Source organism: Uranotaenia lowii, chromosome 2, assembly GCF_029784155.1.
Source record: "Uranotaenia lowii strain MFRU-FL chromosome 2, ASM2978415v1, whole genome shotgun sequence".
Classification (NCBI taxonomy): domain Eukaryota; kingdom Metazoa; phylum Arthropoda; class Insecta; order Diptera; family Culicidae; genus Uranotaenia; species Uranotaenia lowii.
Window position 1 is genome coordinate 200,806,208 of NC_073692.1, and position 25,327 is coordinate 200,831,534.

General features: G+C 37.4%; 1 protein-coding gene across 10 annotated transcripts in view; it reads left to right on the top strand.

The window, feature by feature from the left end:
• The window catches only part of LOC129744239 (serine/threonine-protein kinase 26), a 332,751-nt gene that overhangs the window by 275,433 nt on the left and 31,991 nt on the right, over positions 1–25,327 (top strand). For all 10 annotated transcript variants that reach the window (XM_055736659.1, XM_055736657.1, XM_055736658.1 and 7 more), the window contains one exon: positions 5,442–5,570. In XM_055736659.1, coding sequence (XP_055592634.1) covers positions 5,442–5,570 — 129 coding nt within the window. The remainder of the gene's footprint in view (positions 1–5,441; positions 5,571–25,327) is intronic.

A 25,327-nucleotide genomic window follows, 5' to 3' on the forward strand; every position in this document is an offset into this window, starting at 1 on the left:
TTTCAAACCAAATATTGTAGCTTATTTGGCTTCTGGCTTTCCCGAAACTGTGACAATGTTCCAATCACCAACACAGTTGAAATAATAGGGGGAAGTTATTATTTAAAAGCGGCAAATTAGTAATGGTAGAAAAATCAATAAACGAGGAATTATCGACAACAACGAACGATTCAACAATTCAAATTATTATATTTCCTTTCGAATTTGATTCCTCAAAAATTTGAACTTGGAAAAAAACGAAAACGGATACATGAATGATAAAACATGATTGTATAAAATTGTTGTGAAGAAAATAACAGAAACGGGTTTTATGTTTATTTAAGAAAAAATACATTTAATTCTTCCAAAAACTACACAAGAAAAAACCTATCGGTGTGAAACATTAACTCTTAGTCAGGCTTCATTTTGCTCATCATGACCAAAAGGAGACAGTGAACTTGTTCGCTCCGAATAATTGTGAGCTTATTTTTAATGAGCATTTCATCCTCCGCTGCTGAGAGAGCGGGGAAATTTTCTTCCTCAAACGAATGATCACTCTTCTACTGACAGAGCATAGTTTTGCTATTCTCATCGCTCCTAGGAGAAAAAGAAATTCAAATCATCATATGGAATTTGGTCGTTTCACCAAATCACGTGGACAGCTTTAATGTGGGATTTGACCGTCCTCTTTTTACGTGGAATTATGGAATATTGGCCTCAGAATTTGTCAACCTGCTTTATTGTTGGAGACGTTTAATAATTCTGGCATGCTTTTATATCTCATTTTGTAAACAAAGAGGTAATGAAAGATTGACACCTTGATTTCTCATTATTTTCAGCATTTCAGCATTTACAACTTTGTTCGGTCGTTGATTTCTCAGCCAGTTACTGAGAAGCTAATGAACATTTCTCCCTGCGAAAATGAGATTGGGTGACTGCGTGATTGAAATGATCTCGAACAAAATGTGGGTTGCTTGATCGTTTAAAGTGCGAGAAAGCATGTTTCTCCCAGGCGTTTGACAAAGAGATGAGAAAAATTGAGCAAAAATCAAGATAATCGCAGAAGCCTGCTCTTAGTCAATGAATTGGCTACAGATGTTATTTTTTTTCGAATTTTTTAAGAACTAAATAAGAGATATTTAATTCTTGCTAAAAGTGCTTTGTCATTCTTGAACACACTTACAAATATATCTGAATTTTTCATTTTTAAGATTTTAAATAAATTTTAGTTGAGGAAAAAATCGAAGAAAAAAACTAAGGTTTGTTTGCCACTAACGAAATATCTCGTTTTTTCGTTTGCCGCGAAGCAAAACTCACAAGCTATAGGTTTAACCCAGAAATTTTATTCTACAAAGTTAAAAACAACGCTTTCGGTAATTCAAAGACACAAATTTGTAAAATTTCTTTCAGTTGTGTTTTAGTTATAGAATGCCGAATTTTGGTGTTTAACAGCTAAAATTTCTTAGCAGTCCTTAATGTTTTAAGCGAGAAAAGTTGCAGACACTTATGTTTAATTTTTCATTTTGTATATATCCCCATAAAAAATGTTGGAGAAAATATAAACAAATAAGTCAATGACTTCTTCGCTGAATCCAAAACTACTTGTGTTATTCCATCAAGTTGTCCTGGGCCTTGGATCCTCACGTCAACTAAGTTTGTAGATTTATTCGGTGTTGCCAGAATTAATAACGAATTTTTAATGGAAATTTTTACCCTTTTGTCAAAAACTTTTCGAATTCAAGGCGCTTGAGAGTCGCCTTACAGTTATCCTATCAATGTGAAATTTCGCTCAGTTTGATGCCTTATTAAAAGGAAAAATATAGTTAAGGGTCACCCTAGTCCTTCAATCTCAGGTTCTTTTTTATATTCTTGTTATTAAATTCCAATGGCCTAAATTCGCAAAGCTTTAATCATTTTTTCAATTTTTGAAGTGAAAACTTGCTTTGCTTTGATTTCCATTAACTTTTTTCACTCCGGTATTTTTCCATCACATATATATAACATAATGTTTAAATCTTTATTGGACAATATTTATTAGCCATTATTCCCTAGAAAAGTAAAGGTACTTAAACTTCCCAAATTTAAATGTTTCGTTCCTTGTTTTGTTTCAAACGTTTTAGTTAATAGATGTGGATTGGATGTGGAAGATTAAAGAATTCCTGAAAAAAAAGCTTGTTTGCGCAAAGTTCCGAAAATTTTGGGGCAAATGAATAAACAGACAGATAGTTTTACTTCAATAAAATGTATTAGTTTTCCTACAACGGCTTTGAAATTAATGAAGGTTGAACACTTCGGTAAGAAGTTACTAAGATCTAAATTAAGGTTGCCACATTTTTTCCAGCACATATCCCGAACAAATCCGGGCAATTGTATCTTAAAACCTGGCAAAATTCAGTCATTTGATTTCGAAATTATCGCCCAAAAATCCGGGCAAATTTTGTTAAAATCCAATTTTAACTCTTCAAAAATTAAGAAAAAAAACTTGAAAACCAATTCCAATCTTAGTCTCAATCAAGCATTCAAGACTGCCCGGTTTAGTCCGGGCTGCCCGGATATTAAATGGAAAATTCGAGACAAGTGCAGTTCGGCCCGCTTGTTGTGAAAAACTGCCCAGATATTGCCCGGATGTATTTAAATTATTTCTAAATTAAGTAAAAACTCGAATTGAGTTCTCATTACTTTTGATTTTTTAGTACAAAAATCGAACTTTAAGAGTGATTTTCATCAAAATAATCACCAAAAAATATATTATGTAGTTTTTTTTTTAATTAATGCTTCCAGTATGTAATTCTAGGAGCAAGTTTAATAACAATAACAATAAAAGGTTTTTGGAAACCTAAAATACGATTTAAAATCTACTTATGTGGTTTGATCAAAGAAGAAGCTTTTCAAGAATTTTTCCTTGATTTTTGTTGAGTAATTCCCGGGCTTTGTCCAAATTTGCCCGGAAATTCTCCGGATTTTTTATTAAAAATTAAAAATCAAATGCCCGGATTTTGCCAGGTTTTTAGATAAAATTACTCGAATTTGTTCGGCCTGGATACGTGCTGAAAAAATTATCGCAACCTTATGCTAATTGAAAAGAAATTGAAATCTAAAGTGAAAATTTTTTTTATGACTCGATTTTGTTCAAATATGTCTGGATATTGTCCCGTTTGAAATTTTGGAATTAAATGTCCGGATTTGTCAGGGTTTACAAAAAATTGCCTGGACTTTCGGCTAATTACCCGGCCTTCATACTCTAAATTGAAAGACTGTTATTGTAAATTATTGTCAACAATTAATAGTTTGTTTTTCTGAATGTTATTGATAAGAGCAAGTTCACTGGTGTTGGCGGAAATTGGTTGAAATTTTAACACTTGTAGCACATTTTGAAAATTTTATCATGCAAAAATGATTTCAAGATCTTTGGGCGTTGTATTTTTTTACAGCACTGTTTCTATTCCAGCCGTATGTGAAAGAAATATTGCTATTTTTGCATCACAGCATGCGAGAATACAACACGTGTTGTAAAAACCCTTGAAGGCCACATATCTTGAAATGTTTTCGCATGGTAAAGTTTTCAAAATGTGCTTAAAGTGTCAAAATTTCCACCACTTCCTCCCTGCACCAGTGAACTTGCTCTAAGGTATGGAATTATTTAGTTTAAATTTTCATTTTCAATTCAGATAAAAGTTTTACTCGGGAAAGCAAGGAAAACCTTATTGTTTTAGAAACGGAAAATCGCTTACAACCTCTTTATTTTTTTTCCTAGCTTACCAAGCTGAAGCTGAACAGGTTTTTCATTTTAATCAGGCATATTTTTTTTGTTGAAAATATGTCTGCTAAAAAAAGATTAACCCTTCTCCAAGAAGTGAAAGCTTATGGGAATCCGAAATAAACTGTAAATTAACTTTGTCTATTTCAAAGGAATCGATGATTTTTAGGGGAAAATATGTTGAAAAAATTTGGTCACAACTTTCCTGGTTGAGACAATTTGTCAAAAATGTATGTTTTCAAAATCTAAATAGTTGTCTCCCATTAAAATCATAAAAATTAACTATACTGAATCCGGTTCTGTTCACAGTTCTAATCAAAATCGAAGTTAAAGTTGATGCTCGGTGATTATGGAAACAAAATTTTTTTAAACATATTAAAAAGATTTTTTTTACTAATAGAATTATAAACATTTTGCATATATGTACATACACCTTTATCAATATTATGAAATACTATTCTTGAAGTAGGAAAATTGATTAATCTTCCTAGTTCGAACCACCCTATTTATTGGAACAAGTTTGCTCATCAGCTGTTCTGCTCTCATCTGAGAACACTCCTCCTCTGGAAGACACAAAACCACTTAGCAAAGAACCATTGCTACTGTAGATAGAATTGCCAACTTCTTCCTTTAGAAGGGTGGTCTCCAGAGTGTGAATGATTTATTTGTTCAATTGAGGTGAAAAAGTTTTTTCATTACATTATTTGAACCGCCCGCCCGGCCTCGACGCCGTGTGTGCTGTTTCCCTAGTTTCAGCAACGCGAAATCATCATCACGTGTGGAACAGGGGACATCAAACGGTTGATCGAATGAAACATAAGAATCAACCGTAGGATGAATTTTTTAACATCAAATTCGGAAGAACTGTATTCGAGTTTACAAATGCAATATAAATTAGATTATTACCCTGTGATTTTTAACTAAATACCTCTCTATTTCATATGTTTTATGATTTTCATGAGTTTAAAGTCTGGCGAATGTGGGATGCCACAGAAATTAGAGAACTGTTGTCATAATCCAAGTGAATTGGAGGAATGTTGTTCATCAAGTTATGTCGTTAGACTTTTTTTTCAATTATAGTCGTTTTAACATCTTTATGTCATTCGCGACTTATAGCAACGATGAAGTTGGCGGATAGTCATTGAAAAACTTATCCGGTACAAATGTGATCGGTGTTTGCTCTTGGAACTCACGGACATCGGCACAAGAAGCAACGGACTTGCTAACTGAGCTAAATCACAAGCCCAAGCAAATAAATTAAAATGTATTTTAACTATTTCTTTAATCAATAGTTCCCAACTTACCTAATTTGACGGTGAGTAATTCTTCTGTCGTTACTTCTCGCCTGAAAAAATCCTTTTAGTGGTTATACATTTTTAATATGTGCTTCATCCTTTCTGTTTAGCTGTTGCTGCTGCGATAAGTGTCCTGCTGTGATAGCTGCTCGGAAAATTGATTTGTCTTCCCAGATGTTTTATTTTATCAGAAGCCTTTAAGATATTTATGTGAAGCAGTTTTAGGGGTCTGTGCTTTGGGAAAAAAACTACAAATTATATTTAAATTTTTCTCTGTGAAGGAAGGGTTTTGGATGTTTTTTTTTTTTGACAATGTACCTCAATCGAATTTTTCAAATTTGGGCTCTATTTGTTGTATTAATTATCTTAAACATATTTTAAAATACTTTTCTGTTTCCCAATGCTTTCAGGTGGTGGCTATCAAAATAATCGACCTCGAAGAAGCGGAAGATGAGATCGAAGACATCCAGCAGGAAATCATGGTGCTGTCACAGTGTGACTCCCCCTTCGTCACAAAGTACTTCGGTTCATATCTCAAGGTAAGTGTCGACGCTATTCGATTCAAATTTTCTTCGAGGAACAGTTCTACTGAAGAAAAAGATTGAACTTTATTTTCGACCGCTGCTAATTTAAGAAAAAAAATATGAATACAGAAATTCAAAAAAAAACTAGTTTTCTTTTCCCTACATTGATGGGTTGGGAAAACAAGCTATGATATTATGTAATGATGATATTTTATTCTGAAAATTTATAAAAAATTGTATTTTACATCTACACCCTAACTAATCCGCTCTTGAGTGTCGATATGACACTATTGGAAGGTTGTCGGCTTGTAACTTTATTCGAGTGCATCCAAATAATACAATTTATTCGGGACCCTCAATGAAATCTTGAAATCATTGGTTTTGCATCACTACTTTTTAATGGACGCAGCCTGAAAGTCCAGAAACAAACTTCCTAATCAGACATTGAGTGTCAATTGACACTCCTCGCTTAAAACCGCCATATCTCTCTTGTTTTCTATAGAAATCGCATTTCTAGGTTCATCCCTGAAATATTGCACCTCGCGTAACTTTTGATCTCATCAATAGAACTTTCCGAAAACTTCAGACATGCTAACTTTATGTTTCACAATCACTCTGCAAAATTTCAATAAAAAATGTAGCATAGTTCCAGAGATATTGCAGTTTGAATGAGAAAAGTCCAAAATGTCCGATTTTCGTAGAATAACTGTATCCTAGGCCACACAAACTCCAGAAAGCTCAAATTTTGTGATATAATAGTGTGATAGTTGATCTATCTAACATAAAAAATTTGATCAAAAAATATCATCAGCGTAAAAAGTTATGGAAGTTCAAAGTCGAAGTGACAGTGCATGTGCTTCCAGTTTCTATACAATTATGAACGGTACTGTATAAAGTATCGCAGCGTTGATGTAATTACACCACTAGAATCAGTATGAAATTACCTATCTGGTAAATATAAATTAATTAGGGAAATCTTCCATTAATATACTAAAAATCCTGTTGAAATTTGAATTTAGGTACAACAAATCTGAGAAATTGCAAAAAGACAAAAAGTTCGAAACACAGCTACGTTTGAAAATTCGTCAAAAACACTGTGTTTCGTATTTTGAAAATATGAAAGTGCAAAAATGTGCCAAATTACGTCAACTTTTCAATCCTTTTTTCAAAATTTATCTGGTTGACTTAAACAATTTTGATGATTCATTCATTCAAAAGTACGGTTTTTACACTACTTTTTCACATTTTTTGTGGTCGAGATTTTAAAAAATTTCAAAATAATATCTCCATATGTGCAACGTATAGCTTCTATATTCAGTTTTCTTGGACACTTAGATTTCTTCGTCCTCCAGAAGCCTTAGACCTAAGTTTACAATGGTGTTGCGAATCACAATTCCAACTGCACAGTAAAAAGATCGTATAAAATGTCGTCTGAAGTCAGTTTTAATCGGATACGATAGAAAGCCTGCCATGTTTGTAAATTTTGAAATTATTTTGAAACCCGCTTCAAGTGAGAAAATGATCGTCATGTTCTCTCTGCAAGCAGCAGTGCATCCAGATGGATAAAAATCAGAAGAGATTTGAGTAATATTGACCAATGAGAGAACTGAAAAATATTGTCGCTGGAAACGATTTGAAGGCTATGAGAGCAAAATCTTGCGCTCTCTTGCATTCTTCCAATAGGTACGAATAAGGTGTCGGATAACGCCCTATTGGTATAGTTTTCATCGCTTTAGAAAGAAATGAAATTTATGAATGTATTTTGCCCTCACTTTGGTAGGTAAATGCTGTTTTTTCAACTTTCATACGATCATTCTATAATGTATATTTAACGTATATTAAAACAGCATTAGAATTTAGCTACAAAATTGTTTGCTGGGTGAGTCGATTTGCAAACGAAGGTTTATTGTCATAGTCTTTGTTTCGCTGCCGATTACCAAAAAACGTACTGCATTGACCGTCTGCCGTTTGGCCGGTGTTTTTTATCATCCTCCTTTGTCTTTGGTGAGAAAGGGGTGAGAATGGAAGCTGTTCTCTATTGCAACGCTACAGCGGTACATCATTCGACAACTTGTCAAACCACTTGTCAAACGAACAGCTGATTTCTCATGTTTACAATTTTCGGCAGCTAGTGGTATGGTAAAAATAACAACGACACTACGCATGTTCAATGGCCGGATAGTAACGAAACCAAATTGACGGTGCAATAGTAATGGTTATGCAAAATTTTGAATTTTTGAAACTACCTAAAAAAAACAATTGTAGACAAGAAGTACTTTGAAGGTAATGTTGATGTTATGTAATGTTAATTTGAAAAAAAATAATTTCTTTTGAAGAAATAACTGAACAGTGCTAATCTCCCAAGTTCAAAATGGCGACCAATAGGTGTTTACATTTTTCAAAACAAAAACAAAAAGCTACCCTACCACCATCTGTCTCAGGAAATACTCTATACACGAGAATAAAGTATAGCATTTTCAACAATAACCCACTTATATTCAATCGTATTTCTGATTACTTCTTGATCAACTATAAATATTAAAATTTTGACTATATTTATAATCAATTATCTGATTGATATTGTGCATTCAACAATACAAATAATAGATTGAACTATACTCGAATGATTGATTTTATGCATTCAGCTATAAATATAATAGAATCAACTACAAATTGCTGATTGGCCTTACGCAATCAACTATGAATGTAATAGAATCAACCGTGAATAAATAAAAAAGTGATGATACAGTCCACATTTCTTACAGTGCACTTTGTGCCATAAATTTGCTATAACATCCACACCATCTACACACATATCTTTGTAACCAAGTCAGTTGAAATAGAACTCTCGTTAAGATCACACGCGCGTCTTTTTACTCGTCACCAAACCATCCGAAAATCCACTATCCAAACCAGTGCATTTATCCTAAATCTACATTATTTTGGTCCTTCGAGCCGGATTTGGATAAATCGTGTTTAAAGAAGATTTCCGAGCGAATTTTGTGATGGTTTTCGGTGATTTTTGTCGCAAAAGTTCTTGAACCGCGTGTGAATTTGTGCTCCGCCATTTCTTGCATCATTCGGTGACCGTTGCGCAAAGCAGCAGAACAAAGTGTAGTTGTGTTAGTGAGTCGCCGTTTGGCCGAAGAAAACCGAATCGGTAGTTCGATGCTATCCGATCACACACACAAACGTCTGTGAATTGTGTCTTGTCGCCGATTGGCCGAGAACAAAGAAGAACGACAAAAGCCGGTTGCTACTGAATGATGCAAGTGAATGAGTGTGTGTGAACATTGTCGTCGCTTGACCATGGACAATTGAATCGTCGCCGATTGGCCGAAGAAGCAAAGCACAAAGGAAGAACTGAAAAACCTAGTGTTGGATGAATGTATGCATAAGTGGGGGAAATATCCTTTGTGAAACTCTTGCAAGTGAACCCCAATGAGTGGGAAAAGGAAAACAAATAGTGAGAAAAAACGAGATAGTGATACTCCCAAGCGAGTTATTGAAAACATACAACCACGACAGCTGGTTGAGTGTAGCGAAGAAAATTTTGGAGAAGTGGAATTTGGTTCAAATAGCAGTGTGTTAGTGCCAGCGCAAGCCGCAGAAAAACGAAGCATGAAGAAGCAACTGCTGCTATTAATGGATCGTCGTGATCGCATAGTTCGGAAATTGCTGCGCGTGCAGGATTCAATCGAAAATGAGGCAGAACCAAACATCCATCGTCTCAATCTGCATCTCGAAACAGTTCGTCGTTGCTACGATGATTTCGAATCCACACATGAAGCCATTTTTGGCCAAGTGTCGGCAGAAGAAAAAGATGACGTGGAATCGGAATATGCTAATTTTGAGAACTTGCACGACGGACTGTATGTACGATTGCAGACGATGATAGCCGACATGAAGAATGCTCCCGTTATGAATCCTGCCGCCCTTGAATTTCAGCCCAAGCCACAGCCAATTAATCCGATTGCTCACCTCCAGGTTCCGCTCCCTACATTCGATGGTAAGCTAGAAAATTGGTTTTCTTTTAAATGTATGTTCCAAACAATTATGAATCGCTACCCGAATGAATCCCCTGCAATCAAATTGTATCACCTCAAAAATTCCTTGATCGGTGGTGCAGCTGGGAAGATTGATCAAGATGTGATCAATAATAACGATTACGAATCGGCATGGCGTCTGCTGGAAGACGCATATGAGGATGAACGACTCATCATCGACACCCACATCGATGCTTTATTAGAATTGCCAAAGTTATCCAAAGAAAACGGTGATGAGTTGCGCAAGCTAGTAGAGACTTTATCGAAAAATGTCGATGCATTGAAGAATCGGAATCTTCCTGTGGAGGGACTATCGGAAATGATGCTGATTAATGTTGTTGGTAAATGCATGGATCGCGAAACGAGGAAACTTTGGGAATCTTCGATGAAAAGTGGAACATTGCCGAGCTACCAGCAATTAGTCGAATTCCTGAAGGAACGAAGCCGAGTTTTGCAGAAACTTCAAGGTCAAACTCAACAGCCAACCAACACATCAGCATCAAGGAGCAAGCAAGCAAAAGTATTTGTGCAATCGACGAGCGAAGCATGTCCTTGCTGTAAAGGTGAGTCATCCATTTATAAATGTCTCTCGTTTAAGAAACTCTCAGCAAAGGAACGATTCGAGAGAGTCAAGAAGGCGGGTCTTTGCTTTAATTGTCTGCGTAAAGGCCACCGCACAGCTCAATGCAAAACTGATCAATGTTGCAAAAGTTGTGGTAAGCCACATCACACTCTCTTGCATTTGAGCGAAACTACGACAACGCAATTTGAAAGCTCTCCGAATCCAAGCACATCCACTCACCAACACAACAAGAAACAAGATGGAACAGCTGACACGCAAATTGTTAACTGCTGCACGCAAACTCAAGCAACTGCTGAACAGATTTTTCTCTCGACTGCTGTAGTATTGGTTACCGATGCTGGCAACAGGAAAATCAAATGCAGAGCTTTGCTTGATTGCTGCTCCGAGGCAAATTTGATAACCGAGAATTTAGCTGCAAAATTGAATATCACACCCACCGATTTAAATCCACCAATTACAATCTGCGGATTGAATGGCATGAAGACGATGTCATGCAAGACTGTTCGGACGAAAGTTTCGTCGCGAAATCAAGCCTATTCTGCCAATCTGGATTTTTTAATCACCCCTTCGATCACCGAGCTGCCTACAGGTAAAGTAGACATTAATTCTTGGAACTTTCCTCGAGATTTTGAACTCGCCGATCCTTCTTTTAACGTTCCACGTGAGGTGGACATGATAATCGGCGCAGAAGTTTTCTATGACGTTCTGAAGAAAGGACGAATGAAAATCGGTAGCAACCTTCCTACTCTCGCTGAAACTGTGTTCGGCTGGGTTGTTAGCGGTTCAGCAAAGACAACAAATAAACGATCCTCCCAGCGTGTTTGCCAAGTGAACACCACCCATGATGATGTTAATCGAACGCTTATGAAGTTTTGGGAGCTCGAAAATTGTTGTAACTCTTCTACTATGACTGCGGTGGAACGCGCCGTAGAAAAGCATTTTGAAGAAACGCACCGTCGTTCATCTGATGGCCGTTTTATCGTGCGCATGCCTTTCAATGATCTCAGGAGTCAACTAGGCGATTCCTTTGAAACTGCCAAGCAAAGATTCAACAAGCTAATGATGAGTTTTTCCAGAAATCCTGCCAAGCGGGAACAATATGAGAATTTCATGAACGAATATCTGGCCCTCGGCCACATGAAGGAAGTTAATGACAGTCCCAAGGAATGTTACTTCCTACCGCACCATGCGGTCTTTAAGGAATCAAGTTCCACCACGAAGATTCGAGTCGTGTTCGACGCTTCGGCAGCGTCGTCAACAGGCATTTCGCTGAATGACACCCAATTGGTCGGCCCAACGGTGCAAAGTGATTTAGTCACTATCATTTTAAGATTCTGCATTCATCAGGTGGTTCTGACAGCCGATATTCCCAAGATGTACCGTCAAGTTCAGATTCATGAAGACGATAGACGATTTCAACGTATCTTATGGCTCAACAAGAAGGGTGAAATGTCTACTTTCGAATTATCGACGGTCACCTATGGTTGCTCAAGTGCGCCCTATTTGGCAACACGCTCGCTTATCCAGTTGGCATCTGATGAATCTGAAACATTCCCGCTTGCGGCGGAAGTAATTCGAAAAGACAGCTACATTGATGATTTCATTACGGGTGGCAAAACAATAGCTGACGTAATTGAAATATACAAGCAGCTCAACGGAATTCTCGAGAAAGGTGGTTTTGGTGTCCACAAGTTCTGCTCCAACAGCGAGGAAGTTTTAAAAATGATTCCCGCAGAACTTCAAGAAAAGCAGATGGATTTTGAAGGATCGGACATCAACAATACAATCAAGACACTTGGACTGATATGGAATCCGAGTGAAGACTACTTCGTGTTCAACGTACCACCGCTAGATAGCAGCATCAAACCAACGAAGCGCATAGTTTTGGCTGAAATTGGACGTCTCTTCGACCCACTGGGATTTTTGGGTCCAGTGGTGACTTTGGCGAAACTTACTATGCAAGAACTATGGCGATTGAAAATGGACTGGGAAGATGAACTTCCACAAGAGCAACTGGAAATCTGGAAATCGTTCCGGCAACAATTGTGTTCAGTGAAGAATATTCGGAAGCAACGATGTTCCTGAAAAAGTGAAAAGTGTTGAACTACACGGGTACTGTGACGCCTCTAAGGTCGCTTACGGTGCCTGTTTGTATGTTCGAAGTGTAACTGAAAATGAAGAAATCGAAGTACGTTTGATCTGCAGTAAATCCCGTGTCGCACCACTCAAGCCTATGACCATCCCTCGACTGGAACTCTGCGGAGCCCTCTTGTTGGCTCAACTTACAAAGAAGGTAAAAGAAGCTCTCAACATTAAATTCGACAGTGTTACGCTTTGGTCAGACTCACAAATCGTTCTGAGTTGGCTGAAGAAAAGTCCATTAACGTTAAATGAATTTGTATGCAATCGAGTGGCTACTATCGTAGAGTTTACTCACGATTACGAACGGAGATATGTACGATCCCAATGCAATCCAGCAGATTCTTTATCCCGTGGAGAGCTTCCACAGCAACTTTTGGAGAACGAGTAGTGGTGGACAGGCCCAGTCGCACTACACAAAATGGAATCGATTGAAGAACCGAGATTTGAGATTCTTGCAATCGAAAGTCTGCCCGAATTACGAAAGGTGAAGCACACGCTGATAATGGCTCCAAAGCAACAACCATTTGATTTGTCACGTCTAAGCAACTTCAACCGATTAAACCGAGCATGGGGATACGTGTTAAGGTTCATTGCCAACAAATGTACCAAGACGAGGAATTATGAGCCACTTACAGCAGAAGAGCTTTCCAGAGCATCCCGCATAATTTGCAGATTAGTTCAGAACCAAGCATTCGGCGATCTTCAAAAAGAATTGTCATCAGGTTCTATGAAACGAAACAATTACTCAAGTTTGGCACCATTTATCGACGAAGACGGATTGATTCGAGTTGGAGGTAGATTGAAATATTCTGACATTCCTTATGACGGTAAGCATCAAATCCTTATGCCAGAAAAGCATCCTATAACGGAAATGATAGTTCGTCATTTGCACGAGAAGTACTTCCATGTCGGGCACAGTGGCCTGCTCTCGTTCGTGCGCCAGTCTTTCTGGCCAATCAAAGCTAAGTCAGTTATCAAGAAAGTCATTGGAAGATGCTATCGCTGTTTTAAATGTAAACCTCTACAACTGCAGCAATACATGGGCAATTTACCAAGCTATCGTGTCACGCCAGCCCCACCTTTCAGCCGTACAGGTGTCGACTTTGCTGGTCCGTTTGTACTCAGGGAAGGAGGACGAAAGCCGAAGTACTACAATTCCTACGTCGCAGTATTCGTATGTATGACAACCAAGGCACTGCACTTCGAGCTCGTGACAGATATGCGGACGGAAACTTTTATCGCTGCGCTTCAACGCTTTAATGGTCGTCGTGGTTTTCCGTGTGATATGTACTCAGATAACGGAACAACGTTTGTGGGAGCGAACCACGAACTTGCAGCCTTGCGAAAATTATTTGAAGATCAACTCCACCAAAGAAAATTGAAGGACTACTGTAGTTCTGAAGGCGTAACATGGCATTTTATTCCGCCAAGAAGTCCTCACTTTGGAGGCATCTGGGAGGCTGGAGTAAAATCGATGAAATATCTGATGAAACGTGTTGTTGGCGAAACGCGTTTAACCTACGAAGAAATGTATACATTCTTGGTCCAAGCAGAGGCAATCCTCAATTCACGTCCGTTATCACCGTATTCGGATAATCCTAACGATTTCTGCGCTTTGACTCCATCACATTTTTTGACTGGACGATCCTCAAAGGCATTACCGGAACCAAGTTACGACGATCTCAAGGTTGGAAGACTATCGAGGTGGCAACACATTCAAATGATGCGAGATCATTTTTGGAAAAAGTGGTCAGCCGACTACTTGCATACGCTCCAGATACGTCAGAAATGGAAGGGCCGTGTGTTGGAAATCCATGAAGGCGCATTGGTTCTTCTACGAGACGAGAATATCCCACCACAACAATGGAAATTAGGTCGAATCATCTCAACGCATCCTGGCAAGGACGGCATCGTCAGGGTGGTAACAGTTCGTACAGCCAAAGGTGAATACCAGCGTGCTGTAACAAAGGTTTGCCTGCTTCCTGATGTTGACTCTGACGACTCAACGGGGGGAGTATGAATAAATAAAAAAGTGATGATACAGTCCACATTTCTTACAGTGCACTTTGTGCCATAAATTTGCTATAACATCCACACCATCTACACACATATCTTTGTAACCAAGTCAGTTGAAATAGAACTCTCGTTAAGATCACACGCGCGTCTTTTTACTCGTCACCAAACCATCCGAAAATCCACTATCCAAACCAGTGCATTTATCCTAAATCTACAAACCGTAATGGTATAATTGATTAAATTGTAAATATGATAGATTCAACCACAATTGCATGATTGATTTTAGGCACAATAAGTATAGTATAGTATATTCAACTTGAACGGTATGATTGATTGACAGTAAATATGAGAAATTCAATTTTATTTCGATGATTGATTTAAAGCACAACTATAGATATTTTTGATTCTCCTCATTTATTTAATTTTACTCTACTTTTTGCGCAATAAGCTTTTTCCATTTTTTTTAAATCTTAGTCGATTTGAATTGTAGATTCAGATTGAGCTTGAGCTTGAGCTTAGATAAACCGTACATTTCAGTAGTTGCTACTCCGTGATTGACAAGAACCATCAAAATTGTACATAGATCCAAATAAATGGGGTTTGGAATTAGCTTACCATTTTCTGTGTACACGTTTCGAAGGTTCCTGATCTTATATGGTCAATAACGGCGCCGGCCACGTCCTTACGGTTCATCGGGGAAAGGGAAGGATTGTTAGTTCGACTTCCGTTGCTACTAGAGACCGAATACACCTCTAAATCTCCACGGTCGTCACAGGAAGGGTGGTTTGTTAGTGGGGAAGGTAAATAAGATCTGGATTCCCTTTGGGAAGGGATGTGATCAAAGCAAAGTTAAATATTTAGTGATCGTCGCGTCGCACACTATCGAGTACATCGCGTTTTTATTTAGAGCAAATACGTCCTAACGTGGTATTGTCATACGCGTACAATGCCACCGATGCAACTCACCGAATTTTAACGCGCGCTCAAAACGAGAAAAGCAAAGCGTCCCAACGTGGCACTGTCATACATGTTCAACGCACTTGGCACATGTTCAACTCACGAAATTTTATCGCGCGTTTATAACGAGAAGAGCAAGACATCCTAACTTGGCATTGTTATACACGTATAATGTACCTTGAACCGTTGCAATTCACCGAATTTAACCGCGCGATTATAACGAGAAGATCAAAACATCCTAACGTGGCATTGTCATACACGTACAATGCACTTAGCACCGGTGCAACTCACCGAAGATTATCGCGCGTTGAAAACTAGAAGAGCAAAAAACGTGGTAACGTGGTATTGTCATACGTAAAATGCACTTGACACCAGTGCAACATACCGAATTTTATCACGCGTTTAAAACGAGAAGAGCAAGGACGACCTAACGAGCAAAAAACGTACTAACCCATTATGCAGACGGCGAGAGAAAGAGAAAAAGAGAGAGAAGAAAAAACGCTTCCGATCGCGCCACGCTTGCCTGATGTAATCCGGTTTCAAATTCCGAAGAAAAGATGTCTCTACTATCGGATTGACCATATCGCATTAGCTGTTTCGAATTGCATTCTATTTTCGATGAAAGTTTTGCTATGATGAAACCTCAAACACTTAGAGCTTTTTCAGCTGTACCTCTGAGCTTTAACTTGTATCATAGGAGCTTTAGACTTGTGTACAAGCTTGGATACAATATGGACGGTGAAATGTTTCCCGGAAGAAACATTTCGCGCTGTGCTACGAAAATCAGATTGGTTGAATTTTCAAACTTTAAGTGTAAAATATAAATCAAATTAAAAGGCAAAATAAATATAATCCACTTATCTTGAATGAGTAACAGCATTTTCCGCTCGGCTCCCTTGGAAGTCCCATGTTCCATAACCATTTTCTACAACGTCGATTTGAATTGTAGATTCAGATTGTAGATTTACTAATGTTTCAATAGTTCTCTGATTGTGCACTTCGTGACAGGAAGTATTATGTTTAGGTAAAGAAAAAAAAATGCAAGTTCCAGCGCCGGAGTCGTTTTTTTTTTTTTAAATAATTCGAGAAATTGTGGCTTTTGGAAGAAGTTTAAAGGAGCGGACCCGTGAATTGTTAGCTAAGTGTACTTAGTTGAATTCTTGTTAAGACCTACAGGATTGTTGGATTTTTGTTCAAGTGATTTGGGGCTGCGAATTTATAACAAAGTTGTCGACTAGACGACACCATTTGAAAAATTGGTTATGTTTACTGTATTTGTACCGCTCGTTGGGCGGCAGTCAACATTTGATAGATTTCGATGGTTACTGTGATTAGAAAAAATTATGAAAAATTCGGCGTTTATCAAGATCCAGAAAATTCAGCTAAGTATCTTTTCTATATTTTATTTCTTCAAAAAATTTTATTGAGTTGGAATTGTTACAAGGTAAGATTTGAATCATGAGTATAAACTATTTATTGATCAAATATTTAAAATAGCTTAACTCTATTATTGGGGATTTGTGGGAGGGTTGGACAGGGCATCAAACGAGCCGAAAACTGATATACAATGGATTGTGGGTTCAAGCCAGCCGGAGTATCTCGGCAAATTTCGAATCATGAGTAAGTTATTAAGATATCTTCTCAGCATTCTTAATTTATTTCGAACAGTTGGAAGGGAGTGAGATGAGTCAAACCTGTCCCAAGCCAGTGTTAACGGACCCCTTGGTTGTGCTGCAATTATTGTTGATGAGTTAAGAATGAACAATATTTGAATGTGCGATCGAGACTTCCCGTACCGACTCGGGTCGAAAGACCTACCAGCCACTGGTGGGTCAAACATACATACATACATACAATAAGCTTTTTCCATTTTTTTTTTCATTCTTATACTTAATTGATAAAATCACATTTTTCCAACCAATTCCAATATTTTGGTCCATTAGGTAAGTTCTTTCAGCCGCTAATCTAAATTTCCGAACCGGCAGCAAGCTAACCTTCCGCTTTTAACTTTGGGGACTCTTTGGAGAAAATTTCCTGGAAGAGACAAACACACATACATTAATTTGGTTTTTTTTGTTATTTTGTCGATGCTTGAAAAAACTAATTTTTTTTCGGGGACAAAATGTTTTTAAAAATGCAAGGAAAACTTACGAATCCTTTTGAGTTTCCTATGGGATCTAGTAGCAATTTACTGATCCGGTGAGTACCGTTTCGCTATCAGGCCGCCTTCGTCGATTTCTTCGGTTAAAATCAATTTGCCAGGAATTGCTGGCAACGATAAGCACTAAGACCGCTGCCATTGTGGAAAACATAAAGGACTTACGTTCCCCCATCGAGGCCCTCGACGATTTGATGCTGGAAAAATAAGGTTCCTAGAATTTTTTCAGCACGTTCCCGGGCTATTTTCATCTAAAAACCTGGCAAAATCCAGGCATTTCATTCCAAAACGTCGACCAAAAATCCGGGAAATATCCGGGCAAATTTGGTCCAAATCCAGGAATTACTGAACACAAATCGAGGAAAATAACATGAATTTTTTTTTAATCGGTAGTTTTAAACCGTATTTTACGCTTTCAAAAAACTTCTCATGGTTATTTTTATAAAACTTGTTAAAAAAATGGTTTTAGACGCATAAATAAAAAATCTACAACATCACGTTTCTGGCAACGCTGCTTAGACTTGCCTGATCGAATTTTGGCTCGTGAATTTTTTTCAAATTTTCGTGGTTTATTTGGCTGTTTTTGTGACTGATTATTGTTTTTTCGATTGATAGTGAATAGTGTTTGCTGTTTATTGTGAAACTGGCGAATTTTTGCTTATAAATATCTGTCATTTTAAAATTTCAATTCAGGCGGCTTGATCTTACGTTTTTGGTTGTTCTGAGTTGGACGGGGCCCGGGGCTGAGCCCTGGGGCTACTGATAGTTGTAGTCGCATTGGAGGCGATGTTTATTTCGGCCAGGGGTTGGGGTTAAGGAGTGAAGAAGTCGGATTGAAATGTTTCGATGAATTAAATATTGGTCGCTTGAGTTGTGTTTTGGCAGAAAGGATTTTTCCATGATGTTTGAATGGGCATGTGTGTTGTTAATAAGTTGTGGTGCAAGGGAGCTGAGGAATAAGTTGGTGTTTGTGAGTGAAGGGGAAAAAGCGCTGAGAAGGCAGCAACCGATGCGATGTTTCTAACTCAAGGCGTAAACCGGTTGAAAAAGCTTCCGAAAAGTTCCGCTTATAAGAATTCACAAACGGGCGCTAGTGAAGCTGTTCACTATGGAACTGGGTCATGAGCTAACGACGAAGACATTGGTTCAACATCGTCGGTTTGTATTTGGAGGAAATAAGATAAGTATACATTTTTTGTTACTGATTAAAATCCAAATCATAACTTTCCTTGATTTTTTTTCCATTTGTTATCTATGATTTTCCAATGTTGGTTTAAAAACGACGTTCCTGCCGTTAATACAACGGTGGTGGATAGCAGAAGCTTGGAAAAGACATTTTTATTCAGCGTTGCCACTTTAAGATTCCTCAACAATCTAAACAAATCTCTTTTAATTAACAATACAACATCGTTAATCTGAAACAGTTGAATGAAAAAAATCCAACATAATCAAACTAATTAATACTTATTAAAGCATCATAAACTTGGAATTTGTATGCGAGAAGACCGTAAAAATATAAATTGTTTAAAATAGATTTTTTTGTTAATTGAATTTTAAAAAGTTATTATTTCATTCGATATTTTTTTAATTTAAATAAATTCTACTGTGTTAATTTGATAATTGTTCTTATAAATCGCCAAATTTAATGAAGAAATGATCAACACTTTACATAATTTTCCACTTTTTCAATGAAAAACCTTCGTTGAATATTTTTTTTTTGTACATGCATATTTGTTGATATATGCAAACTAGTATTATGCTTATGTAAATCCTAACAAAATTTTACCATTTCAGATCTGTATCCTTTTATAAAGTATTCAAAAATATTGTTTTTATATTTTTAATAAATTATATATTACACGTATTCATTTATCATCGTATTTTATACTTTATTATTTCATATATTACCACTTTGTTTTGTAATTTTCCTTACTATCACCAAGCTTTTTCACATATTTTAGAAGGAATGTATCTGGGGTTAATCCGAAGAAACTATTGCAAGCGGAGTGGGTTGCCAACCATTGTAGGTTTCTGAGGGTTGGATGCCTTCCTTCGACGAACCATCGGCCGTGGAAGCCCTAGAAGTAATTCGAAGGCCAAGTCACACAGACATAGGCAGGACCTTGCTACCGATGGGGGAACCATACATACATACATACATAAATAAAAAATCTACAACACAATTGGTTTTTTTTTTTTGTTTTGGCAAATAAAATGAATAAAACCGGGCAAAATCCGAGCATTTCTAACTGAAATCCGGGCAACCGGGCCGGGCCGGACTTTTGTCAAATTTTGTGTTAAATATCCGGGAAAACTCGGATAAAACCGGGAAATCTGGCAACCTTATGGAAATTGTTTTGTAAGCAGCCGGAAAGCGGATACCTCGACGAATTCGCTGATGGACGCATTGTCTACAGACTTTTTTTTTCTTTTGCTGGATGTACACTACACGCATAAGCACGGATAGTCAAGTACGTTAGTTTAAATCCCGCTGATTGAAAAACCCAACTATCAAAAATATGTCGATCAGCAGTTTGTAGTTGAATCTTTTATATTTATAGTTGAATGCGATAAAATCAACTACACTTTGATAATTGGTATAACTAATCTGAAATAATGGAATAATATTTATAGTTGAATGCCTAAAATCTATCCTAGAATTGTAGTTAAATCTAACATATTTACAATTGAATCAATTAAACCATTAAGGTTGAATCTATTATATTTATAGTTGAATGCCTAAAATCAGTCATACAATTATAGTTAAAAGACACACACCGTCTTAACCGATTTAGGCTTACAGACTGAATAAATGACATGGACAACTTAAGATTAACATTTAATACCCAGTACCGAGATGGGAATCGAACCCATGCCATCAGTGGACCAGTGATTACCGTCTTACCACGCTCACCACTCGACCACTGAGACGTACTAAAACTATCATATTCTCAATACTATTATAGTTGAATCCATTATATTCATAGTTGATTGCGTAAGGTCAATCAGCAATTTGTGGTTGAGTGTGTTATATTCATAACTAGCTGATTTTACCCGGCCTTGCTCGGGTTCATTTAAAATATAAATCAAAATGAGTCGTTGACTTCTAGAAATTATAGAAGCTTTGTATTCATAATAATAAAAAATTTGAACCATGTTTGGTCAAGTTAACTTTGTAAATTTTGTAGATTTTTTTAAAGCTTTGATTGACCTGCTACGAACAGTAGAAAAAAAAAGCTCGCCAAAAATTTCGCAATGAATTTTTCTATCATCAGCAGGCTTTGATTAGCTATCCAGTACACGTGAACTCTGGATGGTCGTTTGCGTTTCTAATGCCCATTCCTTGGTGATGGTGAAAACAAACCCGCCAAGGGAAACGAAAATCGGTTGGCAAAATGGGTGCCATGACTTTTGGTTCGTGTGAATAAAAACGCAAGTTGTATGGGAGGGTCCCTTTTCTCAGGTGGGAGGGGCTCAAAACTATTACTAAAACCTTACCATAGTCCAAACACGTAACTGTGCCAAATTTCAGGCTGATCGGTTAAGCGGTGTGGATTTGTATAAGGTACATACAAACATATATAGTCCAACTCATCTTTATATATTAGATTGAATTCGAAAAAATCAACTACACTTAGCTGATTGGTATAATTAGCTAAAATAATTGGAACATCTTTTTTCTCCGTGTATCCTTGCTGGCTGATTGTTTCCATCCTACTTTGTCTAGTAATAGGATATGGGATTTGTTTTATTTGGTATCTTTCAGACATATGCAGTGCGGTTGCGCTAGGATGACAATGGCAGTTGTTAAAAAGCTTGTTAATGCCGGTTCGGCATCTTATACCGATAATTCCACCTCCAAGGAAGTTCATTAATGGAGTATAGTCTGATTTGTGGGTGTACGAATTGGATATACGACACCCTATTCGTTCATACTGAAAGAATGCAAGAGAGCGCAAGTTTTCGCTCTCAACGCATGCAAACCGTTGACAGCGACGACAGTGATGTCAACCTTCCAGATTTTGTCTGGATCTTCCAGACTTTTTGGACTTTTACCAGACATTTTTTCAGGTTTCCAGACTTTCAGACTTTTGACAATTCTTCCAGACAATTCCAGACTTTTGGGTTTTGGACATAAATTGCTCTAAGAAACTATGAAAATTCAATTTGGTCATGGTGTAATATGGCAGAAAATGATTAAATTTTATGAATTATGAATTCATAAGTGTTCGAAACCTATTAATATTGGCAATTTAAGACATAATACGTGACTGATAAGGTTTGGGGATTACCTACATACATACATACACTTTTTCACATACATATAATACATACATACATACATACATACATACATACATACATACATACATACATACATACATACAAGACATAACACGTGACTGATATGGTGACAGAAAAATAGTATTGCAACATCGATATCTGGAGAAAAAAAGGTCGTCACCTTCAAAGCTAAGGTGTCCAGACATTTCCACACATTTCCAGACATTTTTTAAAAACCTTCCAGACTTTTCTGAAAAATAGTTGACAACCCTGAGCGACGACATTAGCTGTTTCTCTCATTGGACAATTCTTTCAAATACACCATCTGATTTTCAGCAATCGGGTTGTACTGCTGGGTGCAGGGCTAACAACAAGGCTGTTTTCTCACTTGAAGCCCTCGTGAGAGAACAAATTGAGTTAGATTGTTAGATCGTCTTCAGGATCTGCAAACACGATGAAAATTTGATCATCTCCGATTTTAACTGATTTCAAGTAACCATTTTTACGATCGTTCGGTTATTCGGTAGGACTTGCGTCTCGTAGTAACGTTATTAACGACTTGAACTATCATTTCTAATCCGATTTTATTTTAGCTGAGAACAAATCATGCTAGTTAGACAACTATTTGAACGATAACAATACCTTAAACTAGGCATCAGTCTTGCACCGGTTGCATGTAGAGGATTTCACATAGCCTTTCGTGAAAAGCGACGATTAAGTATCGTATTGTAACATATGGTTTCTACTTGTCGTTATTTCCGGTTTGCTGTTCTAGTGCTATGTTGCGGGGCTCAATTGAGACCCATTTATCTTAATTTAGATGCTTCTTTACCACCTCCATGCACTCCAAATGGTGTTATCCACAGCACAGCTGTCGATTGTGTAATCCAAAAATATCTGCTCTCCTTGTTGTGGAACAACTCTTCTTTAGCCACTTTAGGTACAAAATTAAACTTTATCGTTTATTTGTTGTGACCTGTAAGCTTAAATTCTTGGCTTCAATACTTCAATCCTCAAAATAAACCTCAAAGAGACCTGTTGCTTCCATTACTCGACCACGAATGCTTTACGGAATCAACCTTGAAATAAAAATATCACCGCTTATCAGCATAAAGTAAAACGAAAACGAAATTCAACTGCATTGTCAGCATCTCCAGAAAAAATAAGTAAGGTTAGGTACCTACATACGTAGGTATAAAGAAAACAATTCATTGCCCACCGGGAAACAGACAGCACCTTTTTCCAGTAATTCCTGTGTGGGTGGGTGGTAGGTTGGAGAGGTTGTTAACTTGAGTAAGGTTCAACATGTTTGTACACTCTTGCTCGGAACCGTTTAGCACCTTCGAAGAACACGAACACCAACCTCTGACCGCCCACCCACCTTCTGAGCCCACTCCGCCCCTTGCGGTCGACCATTCAGTCCGGGTTCCGTTTCGAAGTAACACTCCCGAAAGTTTTTCGACGTTGTTTCTGTGAAATTGGTAGATAACGAAAATGTCACCATCAATCATAGACTTGTTGGACCACAACAACAACTTCACTGTCTCAAGAGTTGTTCGGAAGCCGGGAGGGCCGGGAGGAGGGGCGTTTGTAGTAAGTAGGTGGGTCTGAGGTGGCTTTCGGTACACGTTGTAAACGATGATAGAGCTTCTCCAGGTTGTGTTGTATGACATTTGTCGTTCGTTTGGAGTGGTCGAAAGCTCTCGGATAAGTTTTGTGGATGTCTATTTTTAAAATTTTAATCCAATCCTTTTGTACTGCAAAAGGTTCAACTTTGTAAGCTTCCATTGTGTTTTCAGTTTAGAAAACTCCTGAGATCATCTGCTAAAGTTTATATGCTCAAGTTGACATAATCTACAACGAAAAAATCTGATGGGACCTGTTTGTGTTCATCATTCAGCCTGGCTGTCATACTTGATTAGCATGCAAGATTCGTTCATTGAACTGTGTAGTCATTTAACGAGTTGTTCCTTTTTTTCTCAATTCTCGACAGTGCGAAACTAGGCAGCACATTCTTAGAGCTATAGCTTTTTTGTATCTTTTAAGCAGCGACCATTTCATCAATTGCACACTCATTATGTTTTTCGGCCATTGTGTTTTTAGTGCCATTTCGTTTGTTTTGTTTTTTTCCTCACTAACCTTTTTTTCAAACGTACCGTTCTCTTTCTTGTGGCCGAACAAAACTGTCATCAGCGGAATTGAGCCGCTCATCGATGATGCCTATCACGTAGTAGCGCTGTAGAATGAAGCTGTATCGCTAGCGATTTCTATTTACTTATCAGCCGCTTTTTAGTACCGTTTAAGTGGTTACATTTGGAGGAAATCATATCCGCTGAATGACTCATAAAACGGAGTGCTCGGCCTTACATTTTGGGTTTCAGATAACTTGTGTTTCTTTTTGTGATATCCCTATTTTAGATATCAGAAATCCAATTGGATAAGTAATTTAAAACTTGTTATGTAGTTTCCTTCAAACAATTGTAATTGACTGTAAAAGTTCAAATACCAGTTTATCGAACTGTTCAAGAGCAACATTTTTGGATTACTTTCTTTGACTGTTCTGACCTGCATGAAATTTATGTTTAAGGTTTCTTATTTTTATTATTATTATTATTTCTTGGAAAGTTCTGTTATAGCTCCTTTTCATCGTAAGAATACTCTCTGTATGTTCAACTTGAGAAATCAATGAAAAAGTATATTTGCTCAACTTGTTTGATTCCACGATGTGCGAACCCATCCAGGTTATGGATAGTTTTCAATCTTGGCTCAACTAGTGTCAGACAAGTCTGTTGGCGCCTCGTGTCAAATGTATGGCGTGCTGATAGTCTGTGCCGGAATAAGTAATCGATTATGTTCCATATATTCGATGCATCGAAGAAAAATGACTTCTCCGTGATTTAATAATATAAATTTTCATGTGCTGTCATCAATTCAGTAGTTAAACAAATCGCTATGCGAACAGTAAACATTTCTTTTAGATGCTAATTTTGGAACAATATAAATACCAAAATCCCAATTTTATTACGTTCATTTTGAGTGAAAAGAAACCGCTTTGAAGCCCTTGAGGACTCAGAAAATAAAAATTGAAAGTTGACATCCTTTGGTTTTACATAGAGATGCAAAATTACTTAACTCTAATCCGCTCTTGACTGTCAATATGACACTATTGGAAGTTTGGTGGCTTGTAACTTTATTCGGGTGCATTCAAATAAAAAGAAATCTTCGGAACCCTCAATAAATTCTTGAAATCTTGAATTTTTCTTCATAACTTTTTGTGGACGCACCCTGAAAGCCCAGATAAGGATACGCTAATCAGACCTTGAGTATCAAATGCTTTGGATTAGTCTAGGAATAACCCAAGAACATTTTCTTTTTTGTCGAGGCATAATTGAATGCTGTTAGTGGGTTCAATCACAGCGTTGGTTGTTGAAGATTTCTCTCTGAAACCGTATTGCATTGGATAGAAGAGAGAATTGTTGTTTAAAAAGGAAATCAGCCATTTAGAAACTATTTTTTCAAAAAATTTGTTGATCGTAGAGAAAATTGAGATTGGTCTACAATTATTGCAGAGTGATGGATTGCCTGA